The sequence below is a fragment of the Seriola aureovittata genome, chromosome 13, assembly GCF_021018895.1.
Source record: "Seriola aureovittata isolate HTS-2021-v1 ecotype China chromosome 13, ASM2101889v1, whole genome shotgun sequence".
NCBI lineage: Eukaryota > Metazoa > Chordata > Actinopteri > Carangiformes > Carangidae > Seriola > Seriola aureovittata.
In genome coordinates this window covers 7,465,934-7,485,374 of record NC_079376.1, presented here as the reverse complement: position 1 = coordinate 7,485,374, position 19,441 = coordinate 7,465,934, and the positions used below count along the sequence as shown (strand labels likewise).

Here is a 19,441-nt window from a genome sequence, read left to right as displayed (position 1 = left end):
GCAAAAGAGTTTTAAGCGGTTTAATAACTGATGACACACTGGACATATATGCCAAATGGAAAGACAGTAAAGTAAACAAAAACAGCATTGTTGTATTCATTAAAGGTCATTTATAGTTGTGCGAAAGTGCAGTGTCGCTGATTTATTGCATGGACAGTGACCATGTGCAAAATATAGCAGGCTCAGTAATTATGTGTGGGTGTGTTAGTACATGTCTTTCTGTGGTTGTGAGGACAAATTTCTGGTGTGAAACCGTCAATGTGAGGACATTTTAGCTGGTCCTCATAACTTCAAAGTGCTTTTTCAAGGTTAAGACTCAAACTATACCTCCACTTCCATCAACTACATTGAAATGTTTTTAACACATTAACTCATCAATAATGTGTTACTTATCGTTACTGATTATATTTTTCTTCTATGGCTTAAGTAATACTTGGCTGATTTCAAGGATCCAAATGAGGTATTTTGTTGCACACTATGAAATTTATTGCACTGACTTCCTACAGTGACCAGTAGATGGCAGCAGATTTCTTGTTACATTTTCTCAGCTCCCAGTTCAGCCGGATACCCAGACCTGATGCAAGAAAGGTGTAGTTCGCTCCAACTTTTTTGGACAGACAATACATGTGGGGGAATTTTTTGTTTTTAAAACTTTTTTGTCCTTATCAGCTGAGTATCTGATTGGCTGGAAGTTCTAGAGCAGTTTTTTTCCCTTACTGACCTCCGCTCTATAAAACCCATGATGATGTGACAGCTTCACTCTTTTGAAGTGCGCAACAGATCCCAATTGATGGAATTACTGAGTGGAAAGGGAAAAGTAAACTTTAACACTGGATTATCTTGTATGGTGGAATACCAGTTCTAATATTAGACTTCAGGCTGTGTAATTCCAAATCTTGGTAAATTTTGCCGTCAGACATTCTCAACTCTGATTTACAGCTTTCTAACGGTTTCTGACCTCTGAACAAGTGGTCTTTACGCATATTTTGCGCCATGGCGAACTCCTGTCTCCAACTGAGCGGCTTTCTCATCAGCTGCCTCGGATGGCTGGGCATCATGATCGCGACATCCACCAACGACTGGGTGCATATGTGCAAATACGGTTTGAATACCTGCAAGAAGATGGATGAGCTGGAAACCAAGGGACCTTGGGCTTTCTGTGTCATCTCCACAGGATTATACCACTGCGTCTCCCTCACGCAGATCCTGGAACTGCCAGGTAAAAACTGTTCTGTGTACATCCATGCAACAGCATTGTGGTTTTATACAGGATAAGTATAGTTTTGAATTTACTCCGTTTTCTCACTTGATGTTATGCAAATAATTGCATTGTGTTATTTAGACCAATTCCTCTCTTTGTAGATCTTAGTATAAAATCTAGAATTTGACTATCTCTGATTCATGCATTGAAGTTTTTCTGTTTCTTTGCTTTTTCAGTACTTTATGTTTCATACAGTATGTGTGTTTCTATAGCCTACATCCAGACGACTCGTGCCCTGATGATCACAGGTTCAATCCTGGGTCTCCCAGCAGTGGGGATCCTCCTCATGTCCATGCCCTGCATCAGCCTCGGCAATGAACCCCAGAGCTCCAAGAACAAACGCACCATCCTGGGAGGAGTGCTCATATTCATAATCGGTAAGACGCTCAACTTCATTTCTTTCACATTTAAACAATTTAATGGACAAAGCCTGAATGTCATGGCCAGACAAAATGTAAATCATAGCAGGTCAAATTGTTTTGCACTGGCATGCACACATCAAGATCCTGTCCAACCTTCCTGACACTGACCTCTAATAACCCCACCTCAAATGCTTACAAAGCTGTTGAGAGAAGAGGATGTTGAATATGACTGTCTTCCCTCCTTGGGTGCACACATATAAATGCATGCATGCACACACGCACACACACACACACACACACACACACACACACACACACACACACTCACACACACACACACACACACAGATATAATGTATGTTCCTGTTCCATTGAACCCTTCCCCCTCAGATCCCATCACATTCCTCTCCTCCACCTACTCACCTCCACACCCTGCCTTTGTCCTGAACCACATGGAAACTCACTCCCTCTATAGCCCAGTTTACATTGCTTAAAAATATTTGACTGGTGCTGCAGCATTTTCCAACGCCTGTGTCCCTCCAATGAAACTTTCACCTGCATCCATGTTTGACTTTTCCACTCTCACAGTCAGTCACAGCAAAGCTATTTCTGACATGTTGAGTATTGTAATTTTGCGTACATACAAAATAGCTAAAGCCCTTAATCACTTGAAAGATTTCCTATTTCATCCTGAGAAACTCTTTTATTTATTGCATCTATTTATGGAGGGTTTATTTGTGTGTGTGTGTGTGTGTGTGTGTGTGTGTGTGTGTGTGTGTGTGTGTGTGTGTGTGTGTGTGTGTGTGTATGTGTGTGTGTTTGTGTTGTTTATTTACAAAATTGCATTGCAGAATTAAAATCCGCTTGTCATACTGCCATCCTCTGCCTCCATACTGGCAGCAAAAAGCATCCCAGCAACAAGTAGCTTGAGTCCAACTTTATTTTTGTTTACAGTGTCCTCTGAAGCATCAGATGGGAAGGTTTCAGTCCACACATTAACTGTGGGATTCAGTTTTTACCTATTCTAGTGCAGCATATTCAAAATTCATTGGTGGTAAAATGACTTCATACTGTTGTTCTGTGTTAGCCTCTGATGCTATACAGGCAAAAATCCAACATATACTACAATTCATGTGTCCCTGTTAATATTTGTACAGGTGTTGGAGGAGGCTAATCCCTTCTGAAGTTCAAGGCAAAGCTTATATAACACCATTTAGTCTTACTGCTCAATAATATTATTCTACCCATTCTTTCTTTCAGTCTGTCATTCCCTCGTGTCCTGCCTGAAGATTATGAAAATATAATCAAACCATAAAAGGCTTTATTTTTGAAATGCTTCCTCAATATTCTTTCTCTAACCTTTAAAGACATTGTCAAAATCTGGTCTCATTAATATAAGATATATGTATCATATCATAATATAAAAAATGCAAAATCTTTTTTATCTTTTCATTTATCTTATTTTATCACGCCTTTATTGGATCTGTGTTTGCACAACTACTATATGTGTCAGGTCATACAGTAAGTGTCTGTATCCCACATTGAGTCTGTCTGTGAAGACAGTAGATAGTGTGAAGCCATAGTTATTTATCTAGCCTTGCCTTGGCCATGCTCATTCAGAATTTGTGCTTTCTGCATCCCAAGTTTAATTACAAGCATGCACATATTGTATATACTTTTGTTTGCACTATTTTGCATCCCACATGTCACTGTATAATTTGCCAGTGCGTGCAAGCCGCATGTGGTGAAGCAAGATGTATTATGTGTATTTATTCAATTCAGCAGTACCATTTTGCATTCCCAATATAATTATACTTTGCTTTCGCTTACGTACACTTGTACTTGTTTATCGGCTGCCTTCATTTACTTCATTTTGCATCCCTACTTTTATTATGTAATTTGACATTCTAAGCTAGCAAGATGTAAAATTATTATATTCAGCACCACCATTTTGCATTCCAATTTAATTACTTTCATCATGCAGATTTTAATGTAACTAGTATGTGTTTATAGGTTGCTTGCATTTACACCATTTTGCATCCCCAGTAGGGGAACAAATGCACATGTGATCTCCTTACGTTCAGCAGCACAATTTTGCAGTCTCAATTGAATTACACTTTTTTAAGTAACTTGTTTGTCTATGTTGCTTTTAGTTGCATCCCCAGTTTAACAAGTCTTTCCGTTTCTTTCTCCCCAGCATTGTGTGGTATGGTATCTACAGTCTGGTTTCCCATTGGGGCCCACCATGAGCATGGCCTCATGTCGTTTGGCTTCTCTCTCTACTCTGGCTGGGTGGGCACTATTTTCTGCCTGCTGGGTGGGGCCATTCTCACCTGTTGCTCATCAGAGCCCTCCTCCTACCAGGACAACAACCGCTTCTACTACTCCAGACAGGGGGGAGGCAACCCGCCACCGGCCTCCTCCAACAATCACGCCAAGAGCGCCCACGTCTGAGCTGGGAGAGATTCTGAATCCCAACGTGGATGTGTCGGGGACTGTAGCTAGCTTGTATATACAGACATATACGCAACAGCACACAAACACACATTTTCACATTCAGCACAATAACAACCACATTCAAACATATACTGGAAGAGAAGGAGACACATTCACACACTCAATTATGTTGGTTTATGTGAAGGAAAATTCGTCAATGAGCAAAACCCCCCAAAAAACATACATAAAAGAGACATTCACACATACAAACACACAAGGACTGTTTTTGTTGGAACTCTTTTTCCGCCAATGGATTGTTTTGGTATCGCAGAGCTCATCTTGAAGCCTCCTCATGTTGGGCGTGGTGTGGACTCATCATGCTGTTACATAATCGTACAAGCTCCTGAGTAACTGCCCACACAGCAGCCTGAAGTTCCAATCACCTGAGGCCCTGTGGACTGAAATATTGATTTTCTATATTACTTCTATTTTTCTATTGTGCACCAAGAGATGAAATCTTACGAGTGTCTTTGTTGATAAATATATTTTTTAAATCATATTATGTCGTGATCTGTTGTTTTGATAAGAGCAGGGTATAACAATACTATTGTATATACATTGTTTATATACATTGATTTTTCATTGACTCTCCGGTGCAGTTGCGTCTTGAGTGGTGGACTTGATTTAAAAAAAAAAAAAAAAAAAACGTGTGCTGTTTTTTTCCAAGCCTCTGCAGGAAGACAGTAGAATCATGGGAACAAATTTCACAGGAGAGCTTTAGCCAGCAGTTTTACAGCCTGAATTAGAGCCTCAGTGTGTGCACTGACTTGGCAAAAATAACTTATTAGTGAATACAGAAATTTCATCTTTATTACTCTGCCATCTAGTAGTGATATTTAATAATCTAAAGTTACCTTACACATTTTCTTTGACTAACTTCCTTCTGTTTTATGTTCGGATAACAACCGAGTGACAATAACAGCAGCTTATCCTGTTAACTGTTGAATCATAAATTTCCAAACATGTAAGTCAAACTTCCTCATATAGAGTAGCACTTAAAAAGATCTGTAGCTAAAAATATATTTCACAAGTATGCAAAAAAACAAAAGAACAGTATTACATAGATTTGCTTCTCTTGAAGGAATGTGATGACTTGAATGTTCCATATCTGAAATGTGCTCTGAACACAGATGGAACCTGATATTCCCAAGCTGAAGATACCTGATATTTCCAACTCAGATCCATAAAGAAAGCAGTATTAGCTGGTTATTTATTGTTTCACTGATGTACTTTTGTTTTGTTTTTTTCTATAATAAAAAATAAAATCATCAAACTGCCTTTGTCTTGAGTCTGTCACACTGTCATGATAAGATGTTCTCATCTCACACATGGCTATGAATGCAGAAGACAAGGTGGATGATGAACTGTGTGTGTGTGTGTGTGTGTGTGTGTGTGTGTGTGTCTGTGATATACGATAATCACTGCTCTGGAACAAGCTGTCTGTTATGCTCATTGATGCGGATTGGCAACATAGACTATTAACAGTTGTCTGTGTAGCATTTGGCGTTAACATTGATGTGAAACTAAGCTGAGAACAGTGAGACGACATGAATTGTTACTAATGTATCATATCTGTAATGTGACTCAGTGACCTTGAGTTAGGTCAGCACAGAAGAGCCTGTCCCTAAGACACTGTACAGGCCCTCCCCTGCCAACCACACACTGACACACACAGATAATTGTGTCCAGTGTGTAGTGCACTGTCCATATCAAGGCCACTGAGTCATATCACAGATATAACATGATACTCTGGAAACAACTTTGTCCCCAGCTTATCTTCAAACACAAAAACAGACACACACAGTCGCCGGATCTCCACTCAGTTACTGTATTTCTCTGGATCGTTCTGTCACATCATGTGTTGCTCAATTTCCTGGCACGCCTGTGTGTGCAGGTGTGTGTCTGTGTGTGGTCATGTCGATGTGTGTGTATTCCCTGAAATGTGATGGTGTTCCAGGCATAGAGCCCATCCAGTCCACAGGAGAGCTGTGGGAGGGTTGTGGGCAACCAAGCTGTCCTGTATGTCTGAAAGGGACTGGTAGTGTTATGATATAATAAGCAAAAAAAAAGCTGACTAAGAAAAAGTTTGAAAAGAGAATCTATTTTTCTTATAAACGCCTCTTAGATGTTCTCATATTCCAGCCTCATTACTCTGTGATATTCTGTCCTTTCCAGCAATTATTTTCAGATTAAGTATTTGATTTTCTTTTCTCGTGTATCCACAGTCCATCAACCTGGCTTGTCTGTTTCTACCTCTGCCCAGAAATCCATTCAGCAATACTCCACTCGAGAACTTGAACATTAACCTTTTCCCTCCCACTGTGTGTGTTTCTGTGGAGCTGGAAAGTGCAAAAATTATAGCAATAATGTTAGAGCAGCAAGTTTCCCAGTGAAAGGGAGCGGAAGCTAAGTCCTCCTATCAAAACACAGTTGTGTTCTGGTTTATTGAAGCTACACTCTGATGTTATTTGTGTCTCTTATATGCTTGATTTCTCACAGTTTGATTTTCGATTGTTGAATGGAAAAGACTCAAAAACCTGCTAATTGATATTTTTATATTTTAGTTTTATATAAAAAGTCCCATGTTTTACACTTTTCCTGTGTTTTATTTGAGGTGTTGATCCTTAAGAAGATTTATTTATGGTTTTTAGAACCAAAAGTGCAGTTTTACACCTCCTCTATCAGGTGCTCTAGTAACAACAGGTCATTCAGCCAATCAGAAGAGAGACTCTGACCCTTCTCCACTGATTGACTGACTGTTTTCTGAGTGATTGAATAAAAATATGGCAGATTTCAGGTAAACACTCAAGGAAACCAAATCCTGCAAGGCTGGATGGTGGGTCTGGATATGCCCGGCTTGGGGCATGGCTGAGGGCAGTAACTGTTGTGTAGTACTATAGTTATGACATCACAACGGCTGAGTTTCTGAATACAGACTGTGTGCATTTCTCTGTGGACTGAGCGCTTACTCTCACAGTATTAATATAGAACCTAGACCTGCTTTTTTAATCAAAACCTGTATACAATATGGGACCTTTGAATTTCCAATTAACACCACTGTAACTGTGCAATGTCTGAGTGATGTGAGCATGTTTGCCTGGGTAAAGCAATAGTTTAACATTTTGGAACATGCATTTATCCTCCCTCTTGCCAAGAGTATGATGAGAGATGGTTAGCTTACCTTAATGCAAAAAAAACACAAACAAAGCTACGGTAAAATTACCATAAATAATCTTCTCATCGTACTCTTGGTAAACACCCTCAACAACAAAAGAACAAAGAAATGCAAGGCACATCACCATCAGCTTTTGTTGTTTAAGAGTTTCAGGAGGGATCTTCCATTTTTAGCTCATTGGCCCAAGAAGGACCTGAAAGCACTTTGCTTTTTTTTAATAAAAAAACAAAACATGGAAAAACATCTGGGTCATATGAAGTTCAAAACCAGATTCTTTTCCCACACTTACAACCATGCATAATACCAGTGCGTAATTGTTTGTGTATGTATGCACATATGCATCTCATGTGTGAATAAATGAGCGAGCCGTTTTGTTTTTCAGTATTTGCAATAAATAACTTTCATTGTTGCATGGAAGCAATATCAACAACTCAGCAAAAAACAGTGCACCCAGGAGCAAAAATAACCACACACATGGAAGAAACCATTAAAAAAAAAAATCAACATAAAAAACAACTACATTATACAGCTTTGTGCCAAAATATACAGAAAAGAAAAGGAATATCTAGTTGTTGCGAGAGAAGCCAATCTCAACAAGTCCGACACACACTGACTGGACACTTTGGCCACAGCGAACACAGAGCACAGGAAGAACATGACACGCCTTCTCCGAGACAAAATAAACAAATAGTAGCTGACTTTAAAAGCAATAGTGGCAATAATTGATTATGCTTGTAGTTTACCCCTTTATAGAATTGTATTAAAATAGTTTCATGTCTCCTGTAGTACTCTTACTCCCTAAACCTTCTACTGTCCTATTGACGTCTGGAGCAAACCATTTCAAAACCCTTCAAAGGAAAGGTTCAAGGTTTATAAATGAGATTCATCTTTCTCGAGAGACTACAGTTGGTAAAAATATATTTTTAGCAGTTTCTCCCAGGCCTCCTTGTGATTAAACAAAAACACAGAACGTGAAGGCTGACTAACTCCACCCAGCGCTTTTGTGCACACCTACCCCAGGAGGGTCTGTGGATCGGAAACAGCTGTAGAAAAATACTTTTCTTTTTCTTTTTTCCCTCCTTTCAGTGTTGTACTTTTTCCACTATGTCACATCAGTGCTCTGATGTAGTCACTGGAGTCTAGACTAATACTTTCAATCTTTCAATGAAATACTTAGCAACTAGGATTTAAAAAAGAATGACCATTGCACTGTGAGGAAAAAAAAATCAGTCTTCTAGTGATGAACTGATATAATTAGCTTATTAGCAAGAAAAATCTTTAGCTCTGTTGTATATTAAGTGTTTCTTTAGAGGAAACTACAGTCTCCTGTACGTGAAGAGTAAACAAACATTGTGGACTTTGGCTTGCAGAGGTTGTGGTGGATAAAAAGGGATTTACAGGAAGTAGGTATACTGTAAGTGGTTGAGGGAAGATGTGGGAGAAGTCGCTCCCACACTTGCGTGTTTGCTACATGTTCTACTCCGTTCCTAACGGAGCCTTGGTTCCCATACCTGGCTGAGATCACTTAATGAGCTTAAAAGTATAAGAGAGAATAAGTGAAGATTTTTTTTGAATAATCTTCTTATAGCTCATAGAGTTAATTTCCCATCTAACATAATATTGAGCTGTAAAGTATAAGAATGGTTTGGTCTTGAATCTGAATAGAGATGATAGCAGTATCAGTATCAACTCACTGCTAAGTTTTTTTTGTTTTTTTTGGCTGATTCAGTTGTAATACAGCTGTTAAATCTCAGCTCAGAGACCCACAATCCCAGGTATAAGAACTAAGCCTGCGTTTGGTTTGTGTTCTATTATGTCTCGTTGTGATCAGTCACCACATGCAAGTACAACATTTACAGTTTGGACCTCGTGCATGACAGCATGCTACACATTCACCAGACAGTCACATTGAGGCGCAGGCGTAGACTGCAAACACACAAACACACACGCACACACATACATACAGTACATGCACCCATTTGCACACACATACACACACACATACACACACACACACACACACACACACGGCAGATAATATAGAAAGTTGACTGTACAGTTCAGTGTCAGAGGCATGGCACCGCCTGAATTCGCCTTCTAGTTTTGGCTGGGCTATGAATGCAAAGCGGCTTTTGGCTGAGTCGGGAGGTGATGTGGGTGGGGAAGGTATTTTGGCTGAACAGTCCGACAGTGGGATTTATTTTTTGGATGTGTGTGTGAGATATAATGTGCAAACATTTTATTTCATTTTTTTTTTTTAAAACCCTGTCGCAAGACGGAAAGTCGATATTGGAGGATTCTGCAAAACCTCAAATCAACATTTCGAATGTTTGATCCCTACAATTTTTCAAATATCAATTTCCACGATATCCATGCATTAAAACAACAGTATGGTTAAGGTTGAGAAAACATCACGGCAAATAAACTACATCGTTAAGGTTTGGCAGCTATAAAAGCTTATTAAGGTCACTGAAAGATCATGGTTACAGTAACTTTGACTGTTGTGACTGACTCTAGGCTGTAATGAGGATTTTAACAACTTTTGACATTGTGAATTCAAATCCCTGCAATATTGCAATTTCTGTGAATTTTTATTTCCTTATGACCAAAACTTTCTCCACACTTTCAAGGGAACAGTTTGTGGTAGGGAGATGTCAAATTAGGTCATTTTTGTTGGCCCAAAGGTGGTGTAGTTTAGATATATTGATTTTAAAAATACTGTAATCAGCTTGTGCAACATTAACTGGAAGAATGTAAAATCCCTCTAGGCCACAATACCACCCAAATATCCAGTATGTTCCAGAAAGGTCACAATACTCCCTGCACAAGCTGCAGAATCATCCAATATGAGCGTAATCCCTCGGGATACTGGGTTGTTTTTTTTTTGGAATGGGTACCACAAATATTTCACCGGACAACACCAACTTTCACCTATTCCTACGTGAAGGAACCTTTTGTTGAGTATGGATGATTGAATGTGAGAGAGGAGCAGAGGTGTGTGGGGGGGTTTAGCGTGGCATCCTTTGATTTAGTGCATTAGACAAGTAAGGCTTCCCTGGAAGGGACAGATGCAGCAACAGGGGGCACAAGGAAAAAGTACAGGGACGACAATCAGGGCAGACAGCAGCAGCTATTGTAGACGTGCCCCCACCCTCAATTTAATCTTCACAGGATGCTATTTGGTGTGTGCCACAATCCCTTACAGTGCCATGTAGGTATACATTCTAACTATGGAATCAAACCCTCGAACCTTGGCAGCATTAGCTTACATGTCCTACACAATGAACAATACAGGACCATGATTTGATTTGATTGACTTTCACGATACCTCGGGGGCTGCAGCGACAGTGTAGGTAACATGTAAAAATAGGACTTCAACACTAACTACATGCATGCATAAAAACTGAAGAGGTAGGGGCAACAAGGAGGTTCACTCAGATCAGTTTGGGCCTGGGTTAGAGCAGAACCAGAGGGCGAGGTGGAAAAGCTCTGATGACAAAGTAATAGCAGATGCCCTGAGGTGCAACAGGAGCTAATGGATCGACAGGCCACAAGGAGATTGTTGCTTCGAACCAATCATGGCTATATCACTTGTGACTTACAGTGGTAACTCACTGCTGACATGGCCCGATGGATATCAAGAGGAGGGTGAGGTGGCAGATAGATGAAGGAAGAGTTGGGCTGGAAGAGCAAAGGAGTGGTGGAAGTAGTGGATAAAAAAAAAAGAAAAGTTGACAAGAAAGTGGGAAAGAAGCAAAAAATCAGAAGGGGGGGAGAAAGGGAGAGAGATGGAATTAAATTTCAGTTCACTCAATGTGAAAGTAAAATTCCAATATATTTATAATACATTCCTATTCAGTTAAGGACTGTATGAAAATGATTAGTGCGGGGAGGGCGGTTGAAGTGTATGTTTCAAATTCCCTCTACTGCATAATGAATATTTTCTTTGGCCCTTCCTTTTGACTCACAAAAGAACTGAAATTTCCTCATCCCCATAATATATCAAAATAATATAAAAGTTTCTTTTTTTTTAACAATTAATATACAATGAAAAAAATTAGATAAAATTTAAATGTAGGGTGAAATAAAATGAAAATATCCTCAACAGACTGTCCCCCAACAAGTTACTCTACCCTCCCTTCAGCGAAAAGACAAAATCATTTTCTGACCCCAAATCCTTCTCTAATAATTTTTATACAGTCCTTAATTTTTGTTTTCTTCTGCAGGGGAAAAGACACAAACTATGAAGAAAATTCGTTTTCCGAACTGTATGAACTGAAAATTAATTCCTTCCCATCTCTGGTAAACAGAGACGAGCACACAGAAAATATGACATTCATCAAACCATGCAGGTTGTCAATTAGGATTCAACCTGTTTTCTCTCTGTCACAGCCTCTTCTCCCTCTTTTTCTTTTTTTTTTTTTGTAGGTACACTGATGAGCTGACAGGCATGTGCTCTATTGCACCATGAGCTGCTTTGTTGCGGGTGGATTGACGCTGAGCTTCATGCTTGGGGCGGAGAGTGGAAAGAACAAAACGAAACAAATACCTACACATACACGGTAAAACAATCTGAAGAACACACTTTATATCGACACACACAGACATGGAAAATCAATGTAAAAGGTGGAGTTTGATTGCACATACACCCTCACGCGTACACAGGCAAAAATAAAGTAGAAAACAGACATAATCAGAAACTCACATACACCTACAGTAGATGAAGGCACTATTGCAAGCAAAGTCCAAGTACTATTTGTGACAGAAAACATCAACACCCTTTTTCCCAATCCACTCCGCATGTCCCTTGGGCTAGATGTTAGGGGTCAGGGGAAATATTTAAAGATACCCCGAATGTGGTTTTTCAGTGGTTTTAAGAAAGCTTTTTGTATGTTTGAGAGCATGTGTGGCCATTTTCCTGTCAGCTGGAAATGAAACAAGCAGAAACAGTCGGACCTAGACGTAGGAAATCACTCGGGCTTGGCATGCTGTCATCTAAATTTCCTGCCTGTGTATGTTGAAACAGGAAGAGAGGTGCTGATTCATCTGTCGCTCGCTCATCACCTTCGTCTCTCCTGTATCCCGTGATTAGACATTAACATTTGACTGATTGCTCAATACACAATGTCGCATTGGTTTTACGGTGCAGTGAACCACATTGTATTCTATCGCTTGTCATGTACGTACTTCTCTGTCTGGCGTTTCTTCGTGTGGGATGTGGACTCTGGAAAGTGAATAACAAGTGACTGTGATAAGACACTCATGACCTTGACGTCCACATTTGCTGTGTGAGCAGGGGAGTCAAGCATGGTGAAAGAAAAGCCATTCCACTGCCAAGAAACAATCTAGCCCAAGGGTTAGACACACAAACAAATACACACACACACACACACACACATGCAAGCATGCACACTCATAAACACACACACACAAACAATCACTCGTGCACTCACACTACTGTTCCCCTCCCTTCCCCCAGGCAGCAGACAAGGCAGTACATTCAGGGTAACACAGAGTCAGTCCCTTCAGAAATCCATCGGGTCCTCCTCGGCGAGGCCGTGATTGGCAACGGTCCTGCCTCCACCTTTAGATGAGATCCCCTCGCTTTCAGGTTTTGCCTGAGCGGGTGGAGTGAGCCCCGATCCCCCCTCAGGCGCACCCCAGGGGTCAGTGGTGGGTGGGTAGAAATCATCATCGAAGCCACAGAAGCCTTCGTCCACACCCTGATCGTAGCGCTGGTAGGTGGAGGCGTGCACCTCGTTCTCCCTGGCCGTGATCTCCAGGGTGCTATTCCACATGCCATAGCCGAAGTAGATGAGCACGCCTGAAAGGACACAGATTTGTTGCGATTGATTGATCAATATAGAGACACATACATAAGCACAAAAACAGATGCAGTGTGTTAGAGCTTGTGGCATGATTTTAAGAGCTCAAATGGAAATTTAAAAGCAGAAAGAAGGAGTAAACTGGACTGATTTAAAAACAATTCATCCCACTCTGAGTGAGTCACAGAAACACAGCAATCCTACTCCCACAGCAAAGTAATACACAGATGTATACGAACAAAAACAGGTCTGCTGGACTAAGGTCTGCATTAATTCTGCCTTTACATAACCAGCAAAAAAATGGAGCACCGAGACTTCAATGATAAACTGAACTACATGTACGGCACATTTACACACACAAGTATGCAGGCACTCAGACAAATACAGATGTGCAGATAGATATGAAGAAGACAGGAAAATAAAAGTGAAATGAGACTTCCTAGTTCAAACAAACAAAGCGAGTAAGTGAGACACACGCTAGGTTTCACTGGCTCACTGAGCCAATAAGAAATGAGTCACTTTCAAGAGAAATGAAATTCATCACTCCATTGTTTTGAGATCAACTGAGGTGAGTCATTGTTCTAGCTCGAAACACTGTCAGTTCCCATCTGTCCAGGGCGGTAGAGAAGAAATCTGGCAGTAACAGACAAAACTTAAATACAAGACAAACTACCATTCAGCGAGTTAGTCCCTTACCAACGAAGCACCAGATTGAAAATCGTATCCAGGTGATGGCGGACAGTTTAAGCATGAGGTAAATGTTGACCAGCATGGCTGAAGCAGGGACAAAGGGCACGCAGGGCGCCATGTAGGGCAGTCGCTTGGGGTTCTCAGGTTGCTGGAGGATGATGATGACGAGGAGGGCAATGAATATGATGAAGAAGATCAATAGCAGCAAAGCCCACCAGCGACCCTCCCCGATACTGCTCGCTCCTGGAAGAGGAGAGGGGAATCAAGAAAAGAAGAAAGATTTCATTTATAGTTCCATTTTACTGTGAACTCCTGAGTGAATTCTTTTAATGTTGTTCTCACCAAAAATGATGAAGGAGCAAAAAGCGAAGATGGAGATGAAGAGCAGCAGCACACACACAGTGACAGTTTTGCCCGTGGCTGGAGTCGGCCTGTCCATCTTCCCCGGGAGGCCCAGTCGGATCCTCAAGGTGTAGTAGCGTGGTCCAATCAGCTTCTTCAAACGGCGGGACAGCCCGCTCTCTGACTCCTCTGCCTCGATGCCAGTGGTCATATCCACCGTGCCGTAGTTTGGGTGGCTGGCAGTGTAGGCGGTTTTGTCTGGTTTGCCTATCAGCATCTCGTTGTCACCCAGTGATGGCAGGTTTTTGGCTCCACAGGTGTTGGTGGGTGGACCTCCGTACTCATCGGCCTCGCTGGTTGGCGAGCAGGCGTCCTTCTCACACTCGGCCAGAACGCCTTCCTTCCTCTTGTTGTTCTGCTCTTCAGAGAGGAAGTTCACAAAGCCGTGGATATCGCCCTCAGGTTGGTAACGTAGCAGTAGTACACAGAGGCTCACCTGTAACCAGGAGGGGGACATTTGGTTAAATCAGCTTATAGCAGCTGATTGGCTGTTAGCTGTCTGTTATCATCCAATCACATTCATGCAAGTGCATAGAGCAGCCTTTACAATCTGACAGACTCTTACTTAGCTGATATTCTCATGACGACAGTGCTAGATGCTGCAGCTCCCTCCATCACCATGACCTCCTGTTTGTATCTTAAACCCTTCGGAATTATTGACTTTGCTAAGACCTACTGTTTATGTATATGTTTACGGCTATCACTGTATAATTCATGTGCTGGAGAGAGATTAGTTTTCCTAGCTAAATCCCTCTTGCTATGTGCTCTCCTTCAAAGAGCAGAGCCTTTTCAACCTATGAACTGAACAATATAACCATCCACATTAAATAGCACACTGTGAGTGTCCCAGACTGAAGAAGAACTCATTGGTTGTACATTGTGTACGCTGGCTGTCCTGTATGTGAACAGGTTAGAAAGTACTGAGAATTTAATCTCTGTAATACAGAGAGCTAAATATAGTGAGTAGGCAGCAGCACCCTGCAAGTTCCCATATGGTCTATACGTATGTGCGGGCCATCATTATCCACCGCTCACCAGGGTGTAGGCCAGCAGGGTTCCTATGGACATCATCTCTATGAGGTCTCTGAGGCTCACCAGGAGAGACAGCAGGGCTGCTAAAAAGCCTGACACCACACAGGCAACAGCAGGGGTCTCTGTGTAGGAAGAGACATTTGCCAGGAACCTAAACACACACACACACACACACACACACACACACACACACACACACACACACACAGACACACACACACACACACACCCACACACAAAGATGAGTGGGTTGAGAAACAGCCATGCGCCATCCAGATTGATATGAGAAATAAACAACAATAGATAAAACTGTGTTCACTGACTTAAACAGCAGGCCATCCCCTGCCATGGCGTAGATGACCCTGGGCATGGGGAACAGGGACCCCAGCAAGGAGACGGTGAGTCCGGCTATGGAGCCAACGGCAACAATATACTTTGCAAACATGCAGCCGTGCACAGCGAACATCTCCATGAGCGGGGCGTCTGCGTCGATCTCATTGTATGGTACCATCAGAGTCAGGATCACAGAAACCTGGATGGAAGAGGATTGAATACAAACACAGGAATCCAATATTACAGTACTTACTCACTTGTGAAAAAAAAATCAGTCCTGACATTCATCATGAAATACTGCTAAAATAGAGAGCAGTTAGTCTCCAGCAAAGTTACCAAATGGATATTGCTGTGAGATTGTGTTTTAATTGCATTGCAAAGATTGAATGGCATCTTTAAAGTGCTCACAAAAAAAACAAAAACAAATCCATAACAACTGGGCAAACACCATCTGCTGATGAAGATCATGTGATATGACTGAAAGTTTCAGAACAGCTACTAAATAGCCCTTTAGATGAGACTTTCCTCAGAATACTGTAACTGCATAAACATTTAAATTCTCACACATTCTCACAACCTAGCTTTGCACACACATCACGTCACATGCAAAATGTTAGTGTGCGCGTGTGTGCGCATTTTTGATCCTCGCGTCTGACGTGTGAAATCATGCAAGGCCATCTGTCACAGATACCGTGTTGCAAAAGAAGGATTTGCGTGAACAGATTACAGAAAGAGAGCGGAATAATAAAAAGACCAACCCTCACAGAGAGGAAGATGGAGAGATCAGTCTCGCTCTTCTAGCATGGTGCCCTTTAACCCTTCGTCCAATCGCAGCACAGGCTGGCTGACAGTGTGTGTGAAAGTCAAAGGGGACTATACATACTCCAGAGGGAATCCTACAACAAATCCTGGTTAGATGTCTTTGTTTGAGAGAGCAAAGCTGATGCTACAGTGCCCACTTTAGCTCACTGTCAGCTAGAGGTCAGCTCGCACACATGCATGTGACTCCTCAGTGTGGTTGAGGGACTTTCAGAAACATCATTCGGCATGATTCTCATCCTTGTGCCCTTCTTACTTGAATTCATACTGACACCCACTTAAAAGCATGGATGCAATGATTAAAATGATTTTAGATCTCGACCTGCAGCAGCTACAGGATCCTGATGGGAGCGGAAAAGTTAGAGAGCGAGATTGATCAAAAAAAGATGGAGATTGAGGGAAGCTGAGAAAATAAATTTTTTGAGCACAAGAGAGGGCTGATGTGGAGGAATGGATGCAACTGAGAGACACAGAGAGGAAGAGAAAGACGAGGTTTTCAAAGAGAGTTCTGAAGTTGATGCAATCATTGCCCCAAGGCGATGCCGAAAAACTCTCCTTCCTGATAGGCCGCCGTTACATGGTACCCATGGCAACAACCATCCAGCGAAAAGGTGTCAAAGTAAAAAATCTGGTAGGGCTGCGCGAGCTGAATACGTAAAGATCAGAGATGAGATACACACCCGCACAGTTGGAACGCATGGGGAGGAAGCATATTGATGTTTGATCTTTCCATCTCTGCGTCAGATGCTGCTCAAACTTTAGGAAAACACTTTCAGTCTGTGTTTCACAAGTAAGTCGACAAAAGAATGATAAATAATAAATATGTTGTCGCATTGTGACAGAAATTCTGTCACAAAAAAAAAAGAAATTCTCTTTTATTCTCAACAGAGCGATTCCTCTCATTACGCAAGATTCGTTTCAAAAATGTTCATGTGGGTGTATGAATTAGAAGCGGTGATTATAACCTACTGTCTCCCCACAATCGATCTGATCATATTCATTTAATTTTCTAACATTAGAGTCAGTGAGCCAAGTAATTTCTTCACACTGTGCTGCAGCAGTGATGCTTTGAGTAACAAGATAAAGGTGCTTTGCAGTCTTAAATGTCCTTCAAACTTTTTTTTATATCTCAAATGCTCATAAAGGAAAGCAAATGAAGCATTTACTGTTGGCATTTGTGCATACAGTATGTCCATGGTCTCCAAGGTAACTCACAGAGACATAGGCAGTGAGGCAGGTGATGAGTGAGGCAGTGATGGCATAGGGGATGGAGGTGTTTGGGCTCTTGGCTTCCTCTCCTGTTGTGGCGATGATGTCGAACCCGATGAAGGCATAGAAGCAGGTGGCGGCTCCCTGCATCACCTGTGACAGAGAAGAAGCAAGAGGAATGATGGCTGACATGTTTTTTTATTTGTGTGCTCGCGACTTAGCATGTGTGTGTGTGTGTGTGTGTGTGCTTGCATGTGTGTTTACATACCCCCGACCAGCCAAAGGGCAGGAATCTCCCCTCGTCCCAGTTCTCTCCGTTGACGAAGAACAGCCCGGCGATCATCATGAACACCCACACTATGAGGTTGATGACGTTGAGCACGTTGTTGAAGCCCACAGAATTCTTCACTCCCAGAGCCACTATCACCGTCACCAGCAGTGCTATCAGCAGCGCCAGCAGGTCTGGGTATGACTGCTCCCCTTTACCTAAAGAGGGAACACACACACATACAAATACATAGAAAGACATAGAGTCATGCCAACCATTCACTATGGTGGAGGGTGATGTGAAACTGCCAAACACCAACTTGGATTCAATAGCTGATCCATGGGCTAGGACTGAAATTAACATTTACTTTTATTATTATAACATATCGATAATTTTTTGTTGTGTTAACTAGACAAGAGGTTATAATACTCTCTCTCAGGAGTGTTACTCTCTCAGGTAGATTGGAGGCATGCTAACTTCAGTAGAAGAAAAGATGTGATAGAGACACTGCTGGAGACAGCTCTTGGCAAGTAAAGGAATAAAGTTTGATGCTGACCTCACAACAGTTCTTTTAGACTGGTAAGTACAGTAAACTGCTGTTAATGCTAATGGTGACTATGTAGCCATAGTAAAACAACAAATAGCTACAAATAGCACCTTTTTTTCAACAAATCTTTTAGTGTATTAAATACAAAAACTGCAAATGCAACAGTTGGAAACACATTTATATTTATAAATCAACAACAAGTTATTTTTGTCAGTTAAGCTGCCAATCACATGAAAGCATTACGCCAAATTTCTAAATAAGATGCACCCCATCACTCAGCACAGTAAAACGTTTTATCAATAATTTCTATTAAACGCGATTCAACAGGGCATTTGTTACACAGGAACCCACTCTCTGTATGTTTGGGAAACTAATTAGATTTATCAGCTAAATTCCACGTTTCCTCAGGGGTGTGGAGAAGCAGCCGTTTTGCTTCAGCAGGAAAAGGAAACAGTAACTTTCCATTATGGTGTGGAACAGCTGGCATCGCTGCTTGTCATGTGACCATTACCACTCCTTTTCACAGTGTCCAACAGGAAGAGACTGTCAGGGAAGTATCATGCAGATAGGAACACAGTTGGCAAACACGTCAGATATAGTATTACACCAGATTAGCAGGCTTTCCCTCATGATACTGTTTATGAGAATTGAAAACTGTGCTGCATGAATCATCTAGATTAGAACATCCAAGATGATTTCCAAGATAATCACTGAAACATAATTTGAATGCTTCCTGGAAAAAAAAATCTAACGTGGTTTGGATGGTTTCCCAGATGGTGTTTGTTTCACTTTTTTCATAAGAATTTAAAGGATGTGGTGCCACTCAAATAGAGCAGTCCCATTTGCCACTGTCGGAGTGATACAGATGACATTGTGCTTCTGTAAGTCATGACTCTAAGGGACAATTACTGCAACTAGAATTACTGCCTGGCGGTTGTATGTCTCTGCCGACTAGTCAAGTTTCAGGAAATATGGTCTCAATCTCCCGTTTCTGTTCCTGAGTTACAGCACTGTATATTGGC

General features: G+C 41.4%; 2 protein-coding genes across 3 annotated transcripts in view; one reads left to right on the top strand and one right to left on the bottom strand.

Moving 5' to 3' along the window:
• The first annotated feature begins 642 nt into the window (after nt 1–642).
• Nucleotides 643–5,396, top strand: cldn11a (claudin 11a). Its single transcript, XM_056394454.1, has 3 exons — nt 643–1,219; nt 1,474–1,638; nt 3,821–5,396. Exons 1-3 carry the CDS (start codon nt 994–996, stop codon nt 4,075–4,077), a joined length of 648 nt encoding a protein of 215 aa, XP_056250429.1. The 5' UTR covers nt 643–993; the 3' UTR covers nt 4,078–5,396.
• A 2,269-nt stretch (nt 5,397–7,665) lies between these two features.
• Nucleotides 7,666–19,441, bottom strand: part of slc7a14a (solute carrier family 7 member 14a) — a 51,788-nt gene continuing 40,012 nt past the window's right edge. For both annotated transcript variants that reach the window (XM_056393393.1, XM_056393392.1), the window contains exons 4-10: nt 17,873–18,090; nt 17,611–17,757; nt 15,567–15,775; nt 15,247–15,394; nt 14,152–14,647; nt 13,816–14,052; nt 7,666–13,118 (exon numbers count right to left, since the gene is read on the bottom strand). In XM_056393393.1, the coding sequence (XP_056249368.1) occupies nt 12,820–13,118; nt 13,816–14,052; nt 14,152–14,647; nt 15,247–15,394; nt 15,567–15,775; nt 17,611–17,757; nt 17,873–18,090 (1,754 nt within the window). In that variant the 3' untranslated portion in view covers nt 7,666–12,819. The remainder of the gene's footprint in view (nt 13,119–13,815; nt 14,053–14,151; nt 14,648–15,246; nt 15,395–15,566; nt 15,776–17,610; nt 17,758–17,872; nt 18,091–19,441) is intronic.